Raw genomic sequence first — 22,910 nt, forward strand, 5'->3', positions numbered from 1 at the left:
TTTTTTTTGAAAAGACAAGATCTTGCTATGTTGCCAGGCTGGAGTGCAGTGGCTATTTACAGGCACAATCCCACTACTGATCACAGTTATTTTGACTTCCATTTTTGACCTGGGTTGGTTCACCCCTCTTTAGGCAACTTGGTGGTCCCCTGCTCCTGGAGATATCACCGTATTGATGCCGAACTTAGTATAGACACCCGATCAGCATAGCACACCACAGCCCAAACTCCTGGGCTCTAGCATTCCTCCTGCCTCAGTCTCCCAAGTAAGCTGGGAGTATAGGCATGTGCCACCGCACCCGGCCAGCTCTTACCTCTTAATACTTTGTTGTAACTTGTGTATTAGAAGAAGCCTAGCTACTGAATGTTTTTAAAAACCAATTTTTATTATTTATTTTTCAGAGGATAAGCCCTGCATGACACTTTATTTCTCAGAGATTTCTTGTCTCCTGCTTTAGGGTGCTAGGGATACAATGATGAACTAGGCAGGCATGGAGTGTTTGAGAACAGCAGTTTGTTGTGGCTGGAATACAGTATATGTGGGGTAAATATCAGAAGATGAGGCTAGCAATGACATCTAGCAATGTCAGTGTCTAAAGCCTTATATGCTGTGCTGTGGTGTCTGTCTTTATCTTACGGGCAGAAAGGGTGCCACAGAGGAGATCTTAAGAAATGGAACAGTGGGAGCAGATTTGTAAGTTAACTGTGACAACCACATGGAAATGAATTGAAGTGAGGAGACAACATTGAGAACTCTGACTGGACTGGTGAATGAGGAGGACCTGATCAAAGGGAGTTAGGGTAGAAAGGCATTTTATAATCTATTAAAGACATAGTCGAGGATATTCCCTATATAGGAAAGAAATCTTTTGTTAAGATATCAAGAAACTATTAAATTTGTTAGAATTTCTAGATCTGTCATTTCAGATTTTTTCTGGCCTTCTCTATCTGGTTTACTAGCTATAATTTTAAATTGTAACTATGAAATCTGATTTTCATTGCACTAATTTTTTTAAACATCTACATTAGCTTCAACAAAATAGAAGGTACCAGAGTAGCCTTTCCTATTCATTGTTTTTCTCTTACTTGGGCTTCCTCTCTCTCCTTTCTCTCTCTTGCGCATGCTCTTTCTCTGTCTTGTTGCTTACACAGTATGAAGGTAATTTTCGTTTATTGCTTTATTACATGACTAATATATCATTATTTTAAAATTAGAAACTACAGATAAAAAAAAGTTAAACCACTGGACATCTACCCCTGTACACTAATTGTCATTAACATTTTAGTGCATGTCTCTCTCTGTGTACTTCCATGTAATATACATATATAAATGTCATGGTTTCTTTATAAAAATGAATTTATCTTTTACCTGTGATTCTGTAAACTACTTTCTTATCACTGTGAATGTTCTCATGTCACTAAGTATAGAAATATATTACTCCCTTGATTAATGTTTTTTCCCAACTTTTTATCTCTCCTTTCTCTTAAAACCTGTTTTCAAGTGGTTCAACAATATGTTTTATAAGTTGTAGATGCCATAGTACTTTGCCCTGAATTCTTCAGAATGTATTTACCAAGAATAAGGACATTCTTTTATATAGCCACAATGCCATTATTATGAAAAAGGAATTGAACATGGAAACTATGTAATATATAAATTTTCCCATTTGTCCAAAAATATCTTTTATGGCTGGGCTTTATAAGTGTTTGGTATGTATGTGTTTATGCTTGTGCTTTATTTCAAATTTCTGGTCCAGTCAAGGATCGTGGATTGTATTTGGTTGTCATAGCTCGTTAGTTTCCTTTAATCTAGAACAATCCCCTATTTTTATCTTGTCTCTCATGAAATTGACATTTTTGAAGAGTTCAGGCCAGTTGTCTTATAGAATATGCCACAATTGAGATTTACCTGATAATTTATGTTTAGATTCAGGCAGGTTTTTAGGCAAGAGTAGTTTTCCATTTCATTACATAATAATATCAGCTTATTCCTTATTGATGATGCCTTCACTGGTTAAAGTGGTATCTACCCGATCTTTTCATTATAAAAATACCTTTTCCGTTTGTAATTAACAAGTAATCTGTGGGCCTGTTGCCCAGTGACCTCTCACCCTATGGTGTTAGATTCCTTGGAAATCTCTAACTGAATCAGTTTCTACAATGGCAGTTGCAAAATCCTTTCACCTTGATTCTTAGGCATTCTTCTCAAAGAAGAGTGCCTTCTTCCCACTTCTTTTTTTGATATTGCTATGGACCAATTCTATTTTATTCAGTGTACACTTGTCCCCTGTATTCATGTGGGACTGGTTCCCACACGAATCCTCAGGTGCTTGAGTCCCTTATATAAAGTGGTGGCCTAGTATTTGCATATAACTTTACATCATCTCTAGATTACTAATAATACCTAATACAATGTAAGTGCTATGTAAATAGTTGTTACTCTGTATAGAGGGGTTTTTTTGTATTATTTTTTATCATTGTATTTTTTACTGTTTCTTCCCCCTAAATATTTTCATTCTACGGTTGGTTGAATCTGTGGGTGCAGAACCCATGGATATGGAGGGCCGACTGTAGTATAATCCGTTATTCTCATTTCTCTCTTTAAAGCTGTCATTGTTCCAATTTGGCCAATGGGATCCTTTTCAAATCGGCTCCTGAGTCTTTTTGACATGTCCTCATTAATTTTTGAACACTTCATTACTTTTTGGCACTATAAGTTGTTATAGATACATGTTGAGCTTTCCCTGCCGTGGACTCACAGTCAGCCATTTCACAAAGGAGCCTTGGTTTCTTATAAATACCAGTATTTAGAAACCATTTTAATGGCTACATCATATTTTACTGTATGGATGTACTATATCTTTAAAGTGTGTATTTGGAGACATTTAATTTTATATTAGAGAAAAACTGGAAACAGCACAGTGTAGAACAATCCTTATATGTAAAGATTTGTTCATTTTCTCACTTGTTTCCCTAGAATAAATTCCTAGATGTGGAACTGTTATGGCAAAGAATAGGTACTTTTTAAAGATTACGTGATCACAGTGTAAAACTGCCATCCAGAGAAATCACTGTTAAGGCTTCTGAGTTCTGTCTGCAATATTTGGCAGCTACAATTTAGGTCAGCTATCCTTTTTATCCGATTAAAATGAGGAGTTCTGGAATATTGCTGCTTACTAAATGGTGACTTGTAGCATGATGGATTTACTATTGAAATGATATGTTTTTGTTTATGATATTATACATTTAAAAATTATATTTCAGCAGTTCTAATACAACTTATTAGTTGATAAGCATTTTTAATCAAGGTATTTTTTTAAGTGAAACTTTTAATTTCCAAAAATTGAGCTTTTACTTATAGACACACCCTTATATTTGTTTTCCCACAATGCTTTTATAAGAAATGTACATTTGTTAGTCATAGGAGAATTTAAGGTGTTTTTTAACAAGAGGTCCATAATCTTTAGCCCACCTTTTAGTTCATGCTTTGATTTTTTTTTTAAACTAAGTAGTAAACTATAATTAAACTTGCCTTTTATTAGTTTTGGACTACCTCTGTGCAAATGGAGATTATTTTATAAATATTAAGTTTAACCTGGTGATTTTTGTGCATGAATTAGTTCAGTGTTTAAAGGATCTCACAATCTCTAAGCCTCAGTTTTCTGATCTGTAAAGTAAGGATAGTAAGATTTTCTCGTCTGCCTTATAGATCTGTTCTGAAAACTACACTGTGCCTGGCATATTGCTTCTCATATTGTGAGCTCTTGATTTAAAAAAACTAGAAGACCTAGTCATCCAACACTGTTGGCCTCTGCTGCCCTTATTCTACCTTTCTTTTCCTTGATACATAATTAATAAAGTTATATTTAAGTGGCATTTTTACAGTTTTCTTTACAAAAGAACTAAAAGTCATTTGGAAAATGTCTATTGTAAAGATTTCATATAAAAATCATGGCCTAATCAGTATTAATCTAAAAACAGCTTTATTATTTTTAATTGGCAATTTTAGGGTATTTTTTTAACAGTGAAATTTAAACTATATGTGTTTTCGCCTGTAAACTTTGGAATCATTTTTCTGTGAGCTTAATTATGTTCTTTTATCACATTTTTAAGTAATTGAGGACATTTGTAGGACTGCCAGTAAAGAGTTATTTATAGAGTTTTTCTTTTAACTAATCATATCAGTTTTCTGATTTTTATTTTAAATCTGATCATGTGCTTGTCATTGAGATAAGTCTACCCACTTTCATTTCAGATGTTTTCTTATCTGTTACCGTACTTTCTCTCTTAAAATTTCATAAGTATTTATATACTTAACAACCTAACATAAAAGTCTAGGAAGGCATTCCCCAAAAGTTGTGAGACTCCTTTCTCTCTTAGATATGTCTAGTTCCAGATTCCTGTGATTCTGATTTTCCATGTATCTTAGTTCTCACCCTTCCAATTCTTGTTTTCTTCCCCGTGTATATAGATTTATTAGAGTTAGTGGATCATAAGTCTTTTCAGTATAGCAGTCTGCATTTGAGAGACCATCTTTACGAAGAGCACCATTCCTTAAGTAGTTCTGTACTGTCCTGGCAAGTAAGAATCTCTCTCTTGAGCCTTATATCACTTTGTGCCCACCCATTACCACCTAAGGGAATAAAGAAATCTAAAGAAGTCTCTGAAATGTGGTGAATAAGAGAGTTTATCAGATTTCCAGAGATCTTAGCTTAGAAGTGGTGAGTTTTCCAGTTTTCAGATAGGCTTGTATATAAAATCAGCAACTTTGTCAAATTTAAAATATTTACAGATGTTAAAATCTATAAATCCCTGAACATAAACATTATGTATATATCATGTCATTAGCTAGCATAATGCACTTTCTCAGTGTAAACTCTGAACAATGGAAATACGTTAAATACGTACATTTAACCAGAAAACTCAGTGCTTTTTCGTCTTTTGGAAGATGAGAACCAGTGTATTGGCCCTTAATTCCAAATTCTTTTAACTGTTGTCCTGTATTTTCATCTGGACTCCAGTTCCATATCACAAACTCTACTAAGGTTTATTTACCTTGCCTCCCCAAACTAGCTTCTGTCAGCTTCTTGCTTTTATCAGTTATACAACCCATCAGTTGATCAATGGGGCTCAAAATCTTGGCATCATCTTTGTGTGTTTTCTTCTTTTATCCTCTTAGCCATCAAACATGTCAAATCTTACTTTCATGAGTTTTTGTTTTTCTTATCTAGTATTCTACTTCCTGATTCTTCCTCAAATCCAGCATGTCCCAAATTGTGTTCGGAAGATTGTTGCACTTGGGAAATTATAAACAGATATTGTAACCACCTAAGTTTGTCACTCTTTCGCATCCCTCCAATTGAACTAGAAGTTTCTTCAAGGCAGGGACCAAATCTTAGCCTCTGTAACACCTGACATGTGCTGAATAAATACTTATTGAGTGACTTACAGAAAAGGAAGATTAAGACTTTTTTTCTGGGTTCTGTGAGATATGCATTATTTGTAAATATGCACATGTAAATTTACCATTATTGCAGGATTTATTGAGTTTAAAATTTTAACTAACATTTAACTTGTCCTTCTGTAATTATGTAACATAATTTTTGTTTGATTTTATTTGTAAGGTACGTCTTATTCAGGTTATGAAGCAGCAGTGTATTCAGCTGCATCTTCCTACTATCAACAGCAGCAGCAGCAACAGAAGCAGGCAGCAGCAGCAGCTGCTGCTGCTGCTGCAACAGCTGCCTGGACAGGGACCACCTTTACTAAAAAAGCACCATTCCAAAATAAACAACTGAAACCAAAACAGCCTCCCAAACCACCCCAGATTCACTATTGTGATGTTTGTAAGATCAGCTGTGCTGGACCACAGGTACTTATGTTGTATGTTAAACCATGAGTCTTCAGTGGTTATTTTTGATAGTTAAGTATGGTTGATATTCTAACTCTTGTGCCTACAAAGAGGTTTACATTTTCTTTCCTATCAGCTTTCGGCTAATGTATATATATTTTGTTAAACACTGATTTTAAAATACTTACATTGAGATAATGAGAATTGTATTCAGGAAAAAAACTAAAAATGATTATGAATGTAAGTGATAAATGGGCAAATTGAGCTTTTTTCAGGAAGGAGACTTTGCTCTTTGAATAAAGCTTAAATTTAGTTAAAAAGTTTTATAATCAAATTATTTGGAATTTGGGAGTAAGATTGAATTTTTGTTTCATTTCTTCTTTATCATCTGTAACTTACTTTGTAAAGCCTTTCTACAAAATTCTCCAACTTAAGATAATTGGTTACTGCTAACCTCTAATTTTCAGGATTGTATTTCTAATGAGACTGACTTTTCTATATGTCTTACAGAATGTCACTTATTTCTGTAACCTCTTCCATGAGGGGAATAGGTACTTTGGGATCAAGAAAGGTGTAAGGAAGTGTCTTTTTCAAAAATATCAACTAATGAAGCATGCAGGACCTTTATTTCTTTTTGATGTTGTTTTGTTCCTGGTTGCTAAACATTAAAATGGATGAATTTGTTTATGAAAGTTAATGGGAAGCTAAACTCCCTTCCCAACCTTATTTGTTATTACTCTAAGAGTGTCTAGTTTTTATATAAAAATTTGGTAAACAGCTTGGCAGATAAAAAGCATGTTATTTGAAAAGATCAGATTTTGACTCTCTAGTAGTTTCTTTAAGATATATCTGTATCTCACCTCTGCCCCACTTCTATACATTCTTTTTAATTTACTGGTTTAGTTCTATTTTTACTACTGAATTTTTAGGGTATTTTTAATTACTAGCATTCCCTGAGTTACACCAAATTAGGGAACATAATATATGTGGCTAAATAAATAAAACTTTCTCTCTCCCTCTTATGAGTATGATAGGAAATGGTTTTATTGTGGATTGCATGGTTGGTGGGGACAGGTGAGGAATGTTTGCAGGGACACAGGGTAAACATGGAAGGGAACAATAATACTGGTCTTAGTATTTGAGGAGTGTTTCTTACTCTTTGTTGACTGTTCAGAGGGGATGATGTCATGAGTGCCAGACACTATCATAAGAGATTTATTGCTATGTGGGTGTCCATATGAAAGGATGGAACATGACACTAGGGTGACAGGTTAACAGCAGCATTTGGAATGAGTATATATGAGGCTGACCATTGATTTGAGGGTGCTGGATGGTTACGGAAGAATAGGCCAAGGGTGCCTTACGGGGTTAATGAGCCTTAGAGAAAAATATCATTGAGATTGTGAGAGACTAGGTGTGGACATAAGGGGAAGTGTAAGTTGATTGATACTTAGGGAGCTAAGATCGAAGTTCTGGCTGTGCCACTGACCATGTGGCCTTGGGCACGTCAGAGACCTTAACTTCTTTGCACTTTTATTTTCTCACTTCTGTGAAATGGACTTTTCCTAAATAGTTGAGGCTCAAACTACTTCATAGAGCTGCTTCAGATAATGAGAGGAGAATCAAATGGCTGGGCCCTAGGTCGTCTTTGTTTCAAAAACAGCAACTTTCCCTAGTGGTCTATAAGATTTCATTTGGAGAAAGGATTCTTATGTTTAAGAATTAGAAAATCATTGTTTTAAATAATCTCCAAAGTCTCATCCAGCTCTGAAATTCTATGATGAATATACAATTTTATGTTAATCATTGTCTCTCTTAAAGATAATTTTAAAAATAAAATATGAAAGAGAAGCCATGTGGCCCCACTAAAAAAACCAAAACAAAATTGCTCAGCTGTTCTTCTCTCATTTTAATTAACTACCTTCCTCAATCATCTTCCTTCAAGGTGATTTTTAATATATACTTTTGCTATTTTGTTGGCTAATATTACGATAATTACTTTTCCCTTGCAAGTATATATAGTTTTGGCTCTTATGTACTTTAAATAAGCTTTTGTTCAGGGTGGCCTGGATTCTAATGTAGATTCTATGTCAAAATGCATTCTGAATTAGAAAAGTCCATTTTATAAATAAACGTACCTGTTCGTAAAGAATCTTTTTAGTATACAGTAACTTTTCTAATAGTGTAAGTACATTCCCCCCATCTAAATCCTGTAATTAAATAATTTGTGGAATGATAACTGTCTTACCATTCTCTGTCCAACATTATACGTAAGCCATAAAAGATACCAGTTCTTGAAATTGAAAGCTATTGCCTTATACTAAATTGTGGCTGTGTATGAAAGTGCTTTTTAACTCAGTGTTATATAAATGTATTCTTGGTAAACAAGGTACAAAGAACCACAGATATATCACATATGTAGGAAATGCTACATGCCCTTTTTCAACTGCTTTTAGAGTTTGTTTTCATTTTTAAAAGAATATTAGAGATTGAGAATTGAATAATCTTTGATGATGTAGAAAGAAAATTAGTGAAGCAAAGGTTGTCCTTTCTTTTTTGAAACAGACTTATAAAGAACATTTAGAAGGACAGAAACATAAAAAAAAAGAAGCTGCACTGAAAGCCTCACAAAATACCAGCAGCAGCAACAACTCTACTCGTGGGACTCAAAATCAGCTACGTTGTGAGCTCTGTGATGTGTCTTGTACAGGAGCAGATGCATATGCTGCCCACATTCGTGGTGCTAAGCATCAGAAAGTAGGTGTTTTTTCCCCACACGCCCTTAAGTCTTAGTCTATTTTATTTTACTTTTTCAACAGGGATTTAAGTAAAGATGGCTTCAGATTTTGAAAACTGTGAGTGCATTATAAGCCACTAGTAATAGTAAAGGTAACACTGATTAGTCATTGCTAAAAGAGTGAAGGACTGGAGACCTTTCTTTGCATTGAACTAAGACATTTATCTCAGTAATTGGAAACTGTCATGTCATTATTTTCCTCCTTTCATCTTAATTATAGACTGTATGCATTTGGCCAAGTCGTTTCATCTTTCTCTGCCTTAGTTTCCTCACCTGGTAGTAGATGGAATATGTACCTGTATCTGCTTCACAGAAATTATCTTGAAAACAATGAGTTTTGTGTATAAAAACATGTAACAGAAAAAATACAACAAAGAAAAATACAGTTTAGAATTTTATTCCATAATATTGTTCCAGACAGACTTCAAAATCTATGCTTTTGAGTTTCCTGACAAATGTGCTTTTGTTTTATAGGTGGTTAAATTACACACAAAACTTGGTAAACCTATTCCTTCAACAGAACCAAACGTTGTTAGCCAAGCTACATCTTCAACAGCTGTATCTGCTTCAAAACCAACTGCCTCTCCTTCAAGCATTGCAGCAAGCAATTGTACTGTGAATACTTCATCAATTGCAACTTCTTCAGTAAAGGGTCTCACGACTACAGGAAACTCGTCTCTTAATAGCACATCTAACACTAAAGTATCAGCAGTGCCTACAAATATGGCTGCCAAGAAAACATCTACCCCCAAAATAAACTTTGTCGGCAAGTACTGTATATTCTCTGTGTTCCTCCTAACTCTGTTGAAGTGGTGTTTCTCCTCTATTGCAGCACTACTCTTTCTGTTTATGCTCTTAGTCCCATCTTCTCCCTTTTCTCTGGGGCCTTACTCCTTCACACATCTGCCTGTTGTGTGGGCTTTTTTTTTTTTGATTTTTAGTCTGTCCTCTATTGGTTTCTTCCCTTCAGCCATACAGATATACCTGTCTCTTCCCTGGTCATTAAAAAACATACACACAGAGACTGTTTCTCATTTCTGTAGTCTCAAGCTACAAGACTTAACCTAAGTCTTTCTCTGCTTCTGTACTTCCTACCCAATCCTCAGTCTCCTATGCTATTTCCACTCTACCCTTTTCTGAAACTCTTTTCACTACTCACCGAAGATTTGATTGCCAAATCCAGTGGCCAGTTTTCAGTTTCATCCTATTGACTTCCCTAATATTTGACACAATTGACTGCTGTGCCTTAAAGCTTAATATATATTTCTCTCTCGAGTGTATGTCCCTGTCCCTTTTTCAGTTGTCTTCATTGGTTCTGCTGCCTACATGTTCATTAAACGGTAGTGTTACTAAAATTCTAACCCTGACATTCATCTTACTCTACTCCAGTCTTCATGGATGGTCTCATTCGTTCCTATGTGTAAAGTGACTTTAAAATCTTATTAGCAAGTTCAAAACTCCCACTGAGTTGGAGTGCCATGTTTTAGGTATGCTCTGGTCATCCTGTATACGTCTGTGTAGATGCCTTCCCATGTGTCCCTTTCTAACACATTAATTCATCACAATAGTACCATGAAATAATCTCATAAAATTGCAGATTTCGCAAATGGAAAACTTCACTAACATTATTTCTTATTATTTATTGTCTCCTCCAGCTGTTTACCTAGTCTTTTTGTTTCTATCTCTACAGTATTTCTACAAAAAATATTTTTTCTTCTTTATTACTGTTGCCTTTTTAGGCCTACAAAGTCTCTTCCTTAGAGCTTTGTCTCTTACTGCAACCAGTCTCTTCAACACACTCTTCAAACTTAACTTCCATGAGTCATTTTATTAAAATACCTATAAAATTGTCTAGTCTTCTCCTTAAAAATCTTCCGTGGTCTTCCCCTTGCAATAGGATAAAGTCTATATTCCTTAATTATGTCATAAAAGCCCTTCGTAATCTGGCCTCTTCCTACCTTTCCAGCCTCATATCTTAACACTTTTTCCAGGTAGTATTTCATCTCGAATTACTGACTCTTCCTTGAATTTATCATAGTCTTTTTAATGCATTGATGCAGTGCTTTTATTTACATGCCTTTTTCTGTTCCGATATCATTCTCTTCTTTCTTCCTGACTAGTTCATATTCGTTCTTCTTTCAAATCCCAGTTGAAGTCACACCCTTTCTTAACTGGAAAGAGTATAGTGGCTCCATTCCTTTACATTTCTACAATATCCAGTTCATACTTATTACAGCATGTGTCACATTATAATTATTTCTTTCTTCCCTTAAAGTGTGGGCACCTCAAAGGCAGCTACACTGTCTTATTCTTACTCTATTACTAGAACTTATGACAGCATCAAGACTGTTGTAGATACTTAAAAATGATTTTTAAAGAAAGGTTTAAAAGCAGAAAATTCACAATTAATATGGTACTCTTTTGGACAGTTATTTAAAGTAAGTTTAATAGATGATTAAAATGAAATCTATCATTTACAGTTCTACTTCAGTTTTTGAGGTTATTTATAATTCAGTTCAGAACAACAAAAAAAATGTTTTGTATTATAAATAATTCTTGATGTAAGTTGATATCTGATGTTAGCAGATAGTAAGTTGAAGGAAATAAGCAGTGATAAAATCTAAACTGGTTCTCTTTCCTTCTTAGTGGAAAGAGAACTTTAGTGGAAAACTTTATTTGAATTACATTTTCAGAGAAAACTAATCATTGAACTTACCTTTTTTTTAAAGGAATAAATACTATTCATTTGTTTAGCGATTTGCCAAGGAACTAGGATACAAACATGAGTTAGGCTTAGTCTCTAACAGTTCAGATATTTGCCGTTCACTTTTAGTGTATGGGGAGTTATGGAGTCATGTCATTGGACGTTCAGAGATGGAGAAGGAAAAAATTCAGAAATGTATTTCATTAATAGGATAAAAACAACTGGTTTGTGTGGTTTTTCAAAATTCTTATCTATTGTATGTCAAACAGTAGTTTGGCTATTGGTAGAAAAGATAAGAACTTTATCTAAGGTTTTCATTGTATCAGGTTTATATAATTATGTAAAAATAAAATTACTGTAATTTTTTTTGCTTTTCTAGGTGGTAATAAGCTGCAGTCAACAGGAAATAAATCAGACGACTTAAAAGGAACTGAATGTGTTAAAAGCACTCCTGTCACTTCTGCCGTCCAAATTCCAGAAGTAAAGCCAGATACAGTATCAGAACCAGTCACACCTGCGTCTCTTGCTGCTTTGCAGAGTGATGTGCAGCCAGTGGGCCATGATTATGTGGAGGAGGTAATCTGTTTGAAAATTTCCATTGCTGCGAAATTAGATAAAGGAAAAAGTGTCACTTTGTTGCAGGCATGCTTTACATGTAAGATTAAATTATACTTAATTAGATTTGGGTTGCTTACGAAAGATGTCAAAGGAATCTTTGTTATATAAAAGATGCCCTTTAAGCTTGCCCAAGTGACATCACAATTTTTTTTTTATTAATTTTCATATATCCATTTCCTTGTTAACAATGTCACTGCAGTGTAAAGTAACTTTCCGTTTATTGGTGGACATTCTCATACTCTTCAATTATCATAAAACAAAATGTTTAAAAATTGTGAGCAGCAAAAATGTTGATGGAGAGAGCCAGTATTTCCCTTTTTGAACAATCACTTAGTTTGCTGTGTAAAATTTTAGTTGCCAACTTAACAGAACCAGTTTATTTGGTTTCTCAGGCTGATTATAAAACTATTCCTATTTTACAGGTAAACTCAGTAAAATGGAGGAGTGAGGGGACCTCAGAGAGGCTTGAGTAAATATTTTCTGTTAGCAGAAAGACCATACAGTGGTGTAATACTGTTTACTTTCACTTTATTATAGACCATGTGTAGGTTTTCTGAGCTTCAATGTCTACATCTATAAAATTGGGATTTTCCCCAACAAAATTGTGAAGATTAAATGAACTAAAGTACCTAGCACAGTGTCTAGCATATATAGTAGGTTTTGGGTAAATACTTGATCTTTCATCCATTTTCCTATCAAGGAAAATTACATATTATGTTGAGTTCTTTGTTAATAAGGTGGACAACTGAGTTATTTAATTTGCAAGTAGTTCACAGACAACTCTGACTTGAAGTGTTATCTCATACAAGAGGAAGATTTGGCTGTCTGAAAAAATATCCTTGGCCAAAACACCGTAAAGTCAGGTGATGCTGGTTAATTAATCCTAAACTTGAGAGAATTACATTCAGAGCCAGCATTAAAACTTACACGCTTTGAACTTAGTGTCCATTATAGACTTCATAGTAACATTTCAGTCTATTTGTTCTCCTGATTGTGCAGTTAGAAAAAATTCATCTTGATTTTCCATAATGTTACATATATAAAATGTTAAGCTTTGAGAAGTTTGTATACCAAAATAATGCTGTTAGTCATCTTTATCTCCATCTCCAAGAACAATACTTGGCCAGTAGCAGGTATTCAGTAACTATTTACTAAAGAATTTAAAGCATCAAGCTGCATTTAAATTTAAATGTTTACATATAGGCAAGAGTATTAAAATGGAAGATAATTACAAAAGCAAATATATGCTAACACATCTTGCACAGTACAGTTAAAAATTACAGGGCTCAGTGGCTCACACCTATAATCTCAGCTAGTCGGGAGGCTGAGGCAGGAGGATCGCTTGAGCCCTGGAGTTCAAGACCAACCTGGGCAATAAAGCGAGACCCCATCTCTACAAAAAAAAGTTTTAATTAGCTGACTGTGATGGCTGTGCCTGTAGTCCCAGCTACTGGAGAGGCTAAGCTGGGGCATCATTTGAGCCCAGGAGCTGGAGGATGCAATAAGCTATCATCCCACCATTGCATTCCAGCCTGGGCAACAGAGCAAGACCACATGTCTTTAAAAAATTTGAAAAAAATAAGAATCCAACTTTTAGTTTCTTTTGCAGTTTCTGAACTTTTTAAAAATTAGACACATTGCCACTTTTTTTCCCCTCAAATCAGATTCTAATTGTTGACACCTTTATCAAAAAATATGTGAGGGTTTATGAATGAAATCTTCAACTATTAAAACATTTCTGTTAAGATTCTTAAATTTGTTTTCTACACCAAGGTACGAAATGATGAAGGAAAAGTAATTCGCTTCCATTGTAAATTATGTGAGTGCAGCTTTAATGATCCCAATGCTAAGGAGATGCACTTAAAAGGGCGAAGACACAGACTTCAATATAAAGTGAGTATAATTTCAACCATTACCTTTTTTCTTTAACAATTTGGAACATTCTTTATGTAAAACAAAGCATCTAAACACAATTTACCCAGTCCATGAATTCCCATTCTGAGATTAGCATGTCATGTTGATAGACTCATTTAGATAGACTCAAATGTTTACATTTTATTTATCATTATTTTATTTATTATTGTTAAATTTAAGAACAACATGACCATGTTCTCATCAGTTTTAGTAACTGGCAAAATAAAACTGAAACATTGTTTGGATCAAATAATTGTGTAAAGATAATTGCTTCACATAGAGTATTTGAAAAAAGTATTGAGTCTCTACCTACCTGCTTTATTTTGGTAGATTATCCACAAAAATGAATTTTGTGATGAGTTGATATGTTGGAAAATCCCTTCATTTATCTTACCTTAGGAATTCTTTATTGAATACACTTCAAGTAGTAAGATAAATTCAAATATTCTATTTAAAGTTTTTAACTAGGCTGGACTAATGCCCTAGATGCATGTTTTCTCTTTTAAACACAGATGTGATGAAAATCAATAAAAAGCAGTGTTAAAGGATAGTACTTATGTATGAAAAGAAACTTTTTAACCATGACACGGACATTTAGAATCATCTGATTTATAAACAAGTACAATTGATCCTTGAACATGAATGTGGTTGTTAGGGACACTGACCGACCACCACCATGCGATTCCCCAAAAACTAAACTACTAATAGCCTAGTGTAGACCAGAAGCCTTACCAATAACATAAACAGTCTTAGTACATAGTTGGTATGTTATATGTATTATGGACTGTATTCTTACAATAAAGTAAGCTAGAGAAAAAAATGTTATTAAGAAAATCATAGGGAAGACAAAATATATTTAGTATTTGTTAAGTGGAAGTAGATGATCATAAAGGACTTCATCCTTATCATCTTAACATTGAGTAGGAGGAAGAAGAGGAGGGGTTAGGGTAGCTGAAGCAGAAGAAAATGTGCAGTATATAAGTGGACCTGTGTAATTCAAACCCATGTTGTTCTGGGTCAACTATAAAACAAGATTAAATACCTGTCAGTCTCCCTAAAGATTTCATATGACTTTCTGTTGGTCAGTACTAAGTTACATACTTTTTACACACTAAGTATGTAATTTTAAACTTTATTAATTAAAAATTTTTGTTAATGTATTCTGAATCTTTTCTCTGATTCAACTTAATTATACCGATTTTACTCTATAATAGAAAGTTTGCAACTAAAAGCCTCTATGATGAGGGAATATGTGGAATTGTATGATTAAAAATACATGTAGATTGTTGGGGCTGCTATTTTTTTTAAATGTCTTATTATATTAACAGAAAAAAGTAAATCCAGATTTGCAAGTAGAAGTAAAGCCTAGTATTCGAGCAAGAAAAATTCAAGAAGAGAAAATGAGGAAGCAAATGCAGAAGGAGGAGTACTGGCGAAGACGAGAGGAAGAGGAACGCTGGAGAATGGAAATGAGGTAATATCTTTAACTTTTAGTAGCATGAAAATAAGTGGTTCAGCCTTTCTAAAAAACTTAGCTGCTCTGGATGTGTGACTCCCATTCAGAGCCATCCAGATTTATTTAATGTACTTTCAGTTTTCACTTTTCAGGAAGATCCTAGGTCTAGGGAAGACATGCATTAAAATTAAGTTATTGGCTACACTAGTATTTGACCGTGGCCTTAGTATTAGGAATTATGTGGTAAGTGGTATCTTATATATATTAAATATATGAAATAATAATTTAATATTATAAATAAGTCCCTAAGTTTAAAACAAGCGAAATGGATCTTACAGTTACCTATAATGTGTTGTTTTAAAAAAAGGACTTCCATTAAACTTTAGGGGGCTATAAGGAAGGAAAGCTGAGAAAACATCTTTCAGAGATTGATTTTTATGTATAAAAACATAAAAAGTTATGTTAAGATATAATTCATATCTTTAAATTGTGAAATTCACTGGTTTTCAGTATATTCACAGAGTTTTACAACAAACAACACAATCAATTTAGGATATTTTTATTACCCTAAAAGAAACTATGAACCCAATAACAGTCACTTCCTATTTGCCCCTCTTACCCTGTACCTCTCCTCCCCAACCCTAGACAACCACTAGTCTACTTTCTGTCTCTATGAATTTGCCTATTCTAAAGATTCTGTATAAATAGAGTCATACAATATATGGTCTTTTGTGTCTGGCTTTCACTTAGCGTAATGTGGTTTCTTTCAATTTAGCATAATGTTTTCATGGTTCATCCATGTTGTAGCATGTATTAGTATTTTGTTTTCTTCTTATGGCTGAATAATACTTTATTTTATGGATATACTACATTTTGTGTATTCATCAGTTGGTGGACATCTCAGTTGTTTCCATGTTTTAACTGTTACAAATACTATTGCTCTGATATTTTTGTGTAAGTTTTAAAATGATAATTTTTAAAAACAAAAAATCTACTCCACAAATAGAGTAGAGGCAAGTTCTCCTTGGGAAAGAGGACCATCCTTAAAATATAATTTTAAAAAATTATAGTTTTAAAATTTTTTATATTTTTTAAAAACTTATTTTTATAATTTTTATAGTTAGGAACAGAAGCATACTATATACATATAACCTGTTTTTTCATTTACATATCTTCAAATTTTTTAAAAAATTAATTAGGATTATTTTATCTTTTCATGGCAACATAGTATTCTTTTGTACAGATGTAAAATTTTCTTTGTAACCAGTCCCTTACTTTTAGACATTTAGGTTGTTTCCATTTCACTATTAGAATTATTAATGCATTGACCCTTCTTGAAGCTGTATTATTGCATATACAGTGATTAGTTGCTAATAATAAAGTCCTAGAAATGGAAATGTTTGATTGAAGGATACTTATGTCTCTGCGTGTACTAGATAGTATAACCTCAATGGTTCTCAAACTTTTTGATCTCAGGATCCTCTATACTCGATTATCATTAAGGACTCCAAAGAGCTTTTGTTCATGTGGGTTATATTTGTCAAGATTTATTATATGATAAATTAAAATAGAAATTTAAGTAATTTTTAATTCATTTTAAAATGACATTTTTCAGTTTTTTGAAAGATAGTTAAATGTATACTTATAATATCAGATTAAATATATTTAATATAATGTAGAAAACTATAACCATATTTCTTTCCTAGAATAAGTGGAAAAGTTATGCTGCTTTGCATTTTTGCATATCTCTAATATCTGGCTTAAGAGAAGGCAGCAAGATTCTCATATTTGCTTTTGCATTCATGTGTTGTGATACCACATTTTGCCTCTGGATAATTCCACTGTACACTTCTAAGAGAATGAGAATGGAAAAGGCAAATAAATTTCTTAGTATTGTGAAAATAATTTTGACCTCATGGATCCCCTGAAGGGGTCTCAGGGGTCTTTGGACCACGCTTTGAGAAACCTTGCTATAACTTAATAAAATTTCTACCAATGAGATATGAAATGTGGTAGCCATTTTTTGTTTCCATTTGAATTGTTTTCATAGTTGGCTATTTATATTTTTTCTGTGGTAAATTGCTTATTCTTTCAGTTTTTACTTTCCTATTGATTGGTACAGACCGTTCTTATGTTGTATTAATAGTTATCAACCCTTCGTTTTGTGTTACCTTCAAATAGTTTTTGCTATTACGTATTAGTTTTTACATATGTATTGTATGTATGAATTTTGGCCTTTATGATGTGTCTGCCTTTGTGATACATTGGAAATTTTTCTCTGTACCTAGATCGTACAGTTATTTCATTTTCACTGATATATCAAATATTTATTAAGCACCTATGATGTGCCACGAACTGTATTAGGGTACTGAACATGACGTAGTAAACAATAAATAAAAGTTCCTGCCCTCATTTAACTTAAATATCTTTAGCAATAACAGTAAACTATCTGAAACTGGAATGGACATGATTTTCTAGAACCTTTAAGCTGTCTTTATTTTTTCTCAAAACCTCAATAACAAGAAAGTATGGTTCTATCAGTCCTCAGTTGGATGATCTAAAAAAAATATTGCTTATTCTCAACCTGAGGAAATTGGTAGCTTCTGCTTTGGTAGTCAGGAAGCACACTTTTTTCTTATTTTATTTTAAATGGATTTCTGTAATAAAACCTTACTGCTACCAAAATTTCCTTTAGACACAGTGTCCCTTGAAAGTTTTTGGTATCCCAGTTCAAAGCTGAGAGTGAGGATAGAACTGAAAGGTCAGAGCATAAAAAAGAAATTATCATAGATTCTGAAAATGTTGACCAGTAAAGCAGAGGCTACCTATTAGCTGTCCACATTTCAAATTCAACTCCCAGGTGTTATATTTGGTATACGCAGTATTTTGTAATCTGAACCTGCAACCCTGAGGTTTCACAAAAATCCTGATGACACCTTAGCAATACAGTGTGTATAGTAGCCTACTCTTATCCAAGGGAGATATGTTCCAAAACCCCCAGTGGATGCCTGGAATTGAGGGTAGTACTGAAGCCTGTGTATGCTGGTTTTTGATCTGTTAACAAAGATGGCTACAAACTAACTAACGGACAGGTAGAGCTAAACTGCGTTCACATATGCTGGACAAAGGGATGAATTGAGTCCCAGGTGGGATGAAGCTGGACTGCTAGAGATTTTGTCACACTACTCAAAACAGCATGCAGTTTAAAACTTATGAATTTTTTATTTCTGAAATTTTCCATTTAATATTTACATACCATGGTTGACTGGGGGTAACTTAAACTATGGAAAACAAAACTCCAGGTAAGGGACTACTATTCCCTTAGGACAGCAGTTAATAGGAACTGAGTTGCAGCTGTTGTGTCTAGCCAGGACAAGTACTTTTCCTTTATCATTGTCCCAGTCACCCTTAATATGTCTCCAACAATGAGACTGTGAATTGCCATTTATCACTGTCTCGTACCGTTGTTTCTCTTCCTTGAAGAGAAATATCTTTGTTTCTGCCTGTATTAAAAAATGGGGAGATGGTAGTTCAAGAGGTTCTCGCTAAGGAAAAAACAGGAGAGAGCACATTTCTTTGAGGACATGAGGAAAATTCCTAGATGTGTCCTATGTTCACTTTGCGTCTTTCACTCATGCATATTAGTCTGGCCCCTTTAGGTGGCATTTGGATTTATAATCCCTACCTTAACCCGGGAAAGGCTGGAAAGAGCTCTTGAGGTTTCTGGTGTCTGTTCTGTCTACTTTGTCCTCAGGCTGTGAAATTTTCTTCTGCTTTCTCTTTGTTCTCTCATGTTCTCTTTTCACTTCCATTTATTTCCATTTACTTCTCAATGAAAGCAAATAAGGAAAATCAGGTATGGGTGGGAAGAAAAAAGTTTTAGTTAGGCTTATTCAAGTTGGGGATTTTTTAAATTATTTTTTATGTCATTATTGATGAAAATTCTTGGGTTGTGTTTTTCCTCATAAGTTTATAATACTGTTTATTTATGTTTCAGACGTTACGAAGAGGACATGTACTGGAGGAGAATGGAAGAGGAACAACATCATTGGGATGATCGCCGCCGAATGCCCGATGGAGGCTATCCTCATGGTCCTCCAGGCCCACTGGGCCTTCTGGGAGTCCGACCAGGCATGCCTCCTCAGCCACAGGGACCTGCAGTGGGTGTCTTTGTTGTTGCTATAAAGGGTGAAAATTTAAGACTGGTTCGGCATTAGCAGAAAACAGTTTGAGGGGCTAATTTTAGGCTTAATCTTGTAATCTTGATTTAAGTTTTTCATCTGGTTTAGAATTTTCCCTCCATTTATTATAGGTTTTCAACTCCAGTGTCTTATGTTATAAGAACTTCATAGAGTTTCTATGAATCTTTCTTATTTTCAGTATATGCTGAATGGAAGCAGAGCTTCTTTTGCCAACTCTTCTTTCATGTAAGAGACTGTTGCCTTTGTTTTCCCTACATTAACAAGAACACCTGATTTTGAAGGCAACTGCTTTGTTTTCAAATTTATTTTTACCTTCCCATTACCAAGAATCTTTCTTCCTTCTTCAAATTCTGACCATCTAAAACCTACTTTTTCTTCTAAATCAAATGAAAGATAAAGGGTAGAGAAATAGTTCAAGATAAACATGAAAGTTGATGTGTTATGTATGAAGACTATAGGAAAGAAAGATCTGCATCTTGAGAATTTGTGTTCTGTGGAAGCTGGGTGAAAGCGATGTTTCATATAAGTTCAGACTACTAAAAATAAGCTTTGTATTTTCTAGGGAGCAGTTAAAAGAAAATAGCAAACTTCTTTTCTTTAACCTATTCTCTTATGTATCTTTGCACAGAGCCTTGGCAGTTACAAAACTTGAATTATTGAAAGCAAAGAAAGTTTCAGAATCACTGGTTTTTTAAGTTTAATAAAAAGCATTTTCATAGCGTTAGGTTATATGTGTATATAGTCTTGATGGTACAACTTTCCATAATTTACATTTTCATTCTTACTGAAATGGAAAAAAGGAGAAGACAGTTTTAAGTGGGCATTTTGCATAATTTACTCTTATTGAAAAGATATGACAAATACATGTATAGTTGGAAAATACTAGTTTAGTTGTGCTCAGGAAACAATTTTTTTAAATGCAATACCTATGTTTTTGTCTCTAGCCCTTACGTCGTCCTGACTCATCTGATGACCGTTACGTAATGACAAAACATGCAACCATTTATCCAACTGAAGAGGAGTTACAAGCAGTTCAGAAAATTGTTTCTATCACTGAACGTGCTTTAAAACTTGTTTCAGACAGTTTGTCTGAACACGAGAAGAGTAAGAGCAAAGACGGAGATGATAAGAAGGAGGGAGGTAAAGACAGGTGTGTTTTCAAACTTATTGACCTTGTGTATGTTTGCCTTTCCTTACATGGACTTCTTACATTTGAAATAAAGATTGCAGAGTGATAACTCCGTGAATCTACGTATCTTAACTATGCCTTTGTTAGATATTTAATATATTCCGGTGCTTTTTGCTAAAATGAGAAATATGAAATTCCACTGACATAAACAGTCTCTAACCTTATGATTTTACTCATTTTATATAAATTTATATAAAATGATTTTGAGTCTGTTTCAGAGCAGCCCTTAATAGTTTTCCAGTTGCATTCAGCTGCTGTTTTTCTATCCTTATTTGTTTGTTGCATCTGTCCCACATTCAGTCTTTATTAATAATAACTATTTCCTTAAAGCACCGACCATAAAGCATGGATAAGTCCAAACTGTAGCAACGTCTTCGTAACAAGTTTGCATTGTGAGCTGTAACTTTTCATTTTCCTTTTACCATTTGTAATTTTTTTTTTTTAAGAGATGGGTTTCACTTTGCTACCTTGGCTGGAGTGTAGTGGTACAATCACAGTTCACTGCAGCCTCTAACTCCTCTGCTCAAGCCATCCTCCCTCCTCAGCCTCCTGAATGGCTGATATTACAGGCATGAGCCACTGCACTCAGCTTGGAAATATTTTTGTATTATATTAAACATGACTGTTATTATTCTAACTTGTGAAATAAGAAAGAGAAGTGTTAAATGACCTTTGCTTTGCAGTTGTCCTTGTGAGAACTTGGCTCTTGATTTATCTTTTTTATCCATATTGCTTATCTAGATGAAGTATAGTTCAAAAAATACTGGATGTTTTTCTACCATGGTTGATGAAAATTTTGATGGTTATTAAAAGGTTATTTCATTTACTATTTTGTGTTTAGATAATATGGTTCTTGTGGAGAAGAGAAATGTTATATTGTAATATAATTTGATTTCACTGCAGAGCTTTGAAAGGAGTTTTGCGAGTGGGAGTATTGGCAAAAGGATTACTTCTCCGAGGAGATAGAAATGTCAACCTTGTTTTGCTGTGCTCGGAGAAACCGTCAAAGACGTTATTAAGCCGTATTGCAGAAAACCTACCCAAACAGCTTGCTGTAAGTATTATAGAAATGTTAATTTTTACCCCTTGTCTGGTTCAGAAGTTTTTGGCAGGACTAACTGTGCTTCAGTTTAAACCTAAGCCAGCCTTTAAAATTTTGGCTTGACTTTCCATATTGAGTTTTTTGCTTCATTGTGCAAACTGGTGAAACTATTTTCTGTCTTTTTAGGTTTTATAGTACTTGTGTTTGGCATGAAATCATCTTACTAATTTATTTAAAAATGTAAAATTACAGCATATCCCCTCCTTTTCTTGTTCTTTTTCCAAGACTTGAATCATAAGGCAGTTGTTTGGGAAAAAGTGATTTTTTAAAAAACAAATTCCATATATATAGCAAGCTTAAATGTTTTAAATTCATGAACCTCTTGCCTATTTAGTTGAATACATGTTTTTAATAAAATACAGCAACTAAAATAGTCTTCCTAATTTTAATTTCTCCAGTTTTATTATGAATATTTTTAGTTTTCTACATGTTTATAATGGTAGACAGTACTTCTCTTGTTTCTGTCCTGCAGATCATGGCAGTGCACAATTTTAATAGAACATTCCCTTTGGGTCCTATTAAAAATAAACTTTTTTTTTTTTTTGATCTTGAATTTTAGAAAATTTTACATGTTAGCTTGTCAAAATGAGATTTAAAGTAGTGATTCCTTGACTGATTTAAGGTATAAAGCTTATTTCAAAACCTTGCAGTTTAATTCAGCATTCTAAATTCTCAAGGCTTGAGATTTCATTGGTAATGTATATTCTACAGTAGTGAGGCAGAATGGTACCTGACCACAAGAGAACAACTGATAAGAAAAGGGACAGTGAAGCACACTATTTAATTTAATCTCTGACAACTCTGGCACTTACTGTTGTTTATTTTCTATTACCGTTATTCCAGACATGAAGTTTCTTATTGTGGGTGAGTCTTTTTAATTATTAGGAGCCAGCAGAATTGGCATTGTGTGTCTGTTTCTGACCCCTCTACTAAGGCTGCTAGGGCAATGAAGGGGGAAAAGAAAAGGTTTGGGAACCTTGGAAGAATTGTGGAATTTGGAAGAAACATCTTGATTCTAATTGTGGTGCTTAGTAAAACTACAAAGCAGGAAATAGATCCTAACTAAATAATTAACAAT

At 34.0% G+C, this 22,910-nt stretch overlaps 1 protein-coding gene across 1 annotated transcript in view; it reads left to right on the forward strand.

Annotated features, from left to right (window-relative positions):
* ZFR (zinc finger RNA binding protein) overlaps positions 1-22,910 on the forward strand; it is a 76,240-nt gene that overhangs the window by 25,702 nt on the left and 27,628 nt on the right. Inside the window, exons 6-14 of the mRNA XM_012640506.1 lie at positions 5,624-5,871; positions 8,416-8,607; positions 9,122-9,413; positions 11,731-11,927; positions 13,743-13,862; positions 15,212-15,357; positions 19,337-19,499; positions 20,486-20,691; positions 21,634-21,784. Coding sequence (XP_012495960.1) covers positions 5,624-5,871; positions 8,416-8,607; positions 9,122-9,413; positions 11,731-11,927; positions 13,743-13,862; positions 15,212-15,357; positions 19,337-19,499; positions 20,486-20,691; positions 21,634-21,784 — 1,715 coding nt within the window. The remainder of the gene's footprint in view (positions 1-5,623; positions 5,872-8,415; positions 8,608-9,121; positions 9,414-11,730; positions 11,928-13,742; positions 13,863-15,211; positions 15,358-19,336; positions 19,500-20,485; positions 20,692-21,633; positions 21,785-22,910) is intronic.

Source organism: Propithecus coquereli, unplaced genomic scaffold (genome assembly GCF_000956105.1).
Source record: "Propithecus coquereli isolate 6110/MARCELLA unplaced genomic scaffold, Pcoq_1.0 Scaffold154, whole genome shotgun sequence".
NCBI classification, from domain to species: Eukaryota; Metazoa; Chordata; class Mammalia; order Primates; family Indriidae; genus Propithecus; species Propithecus coquereli.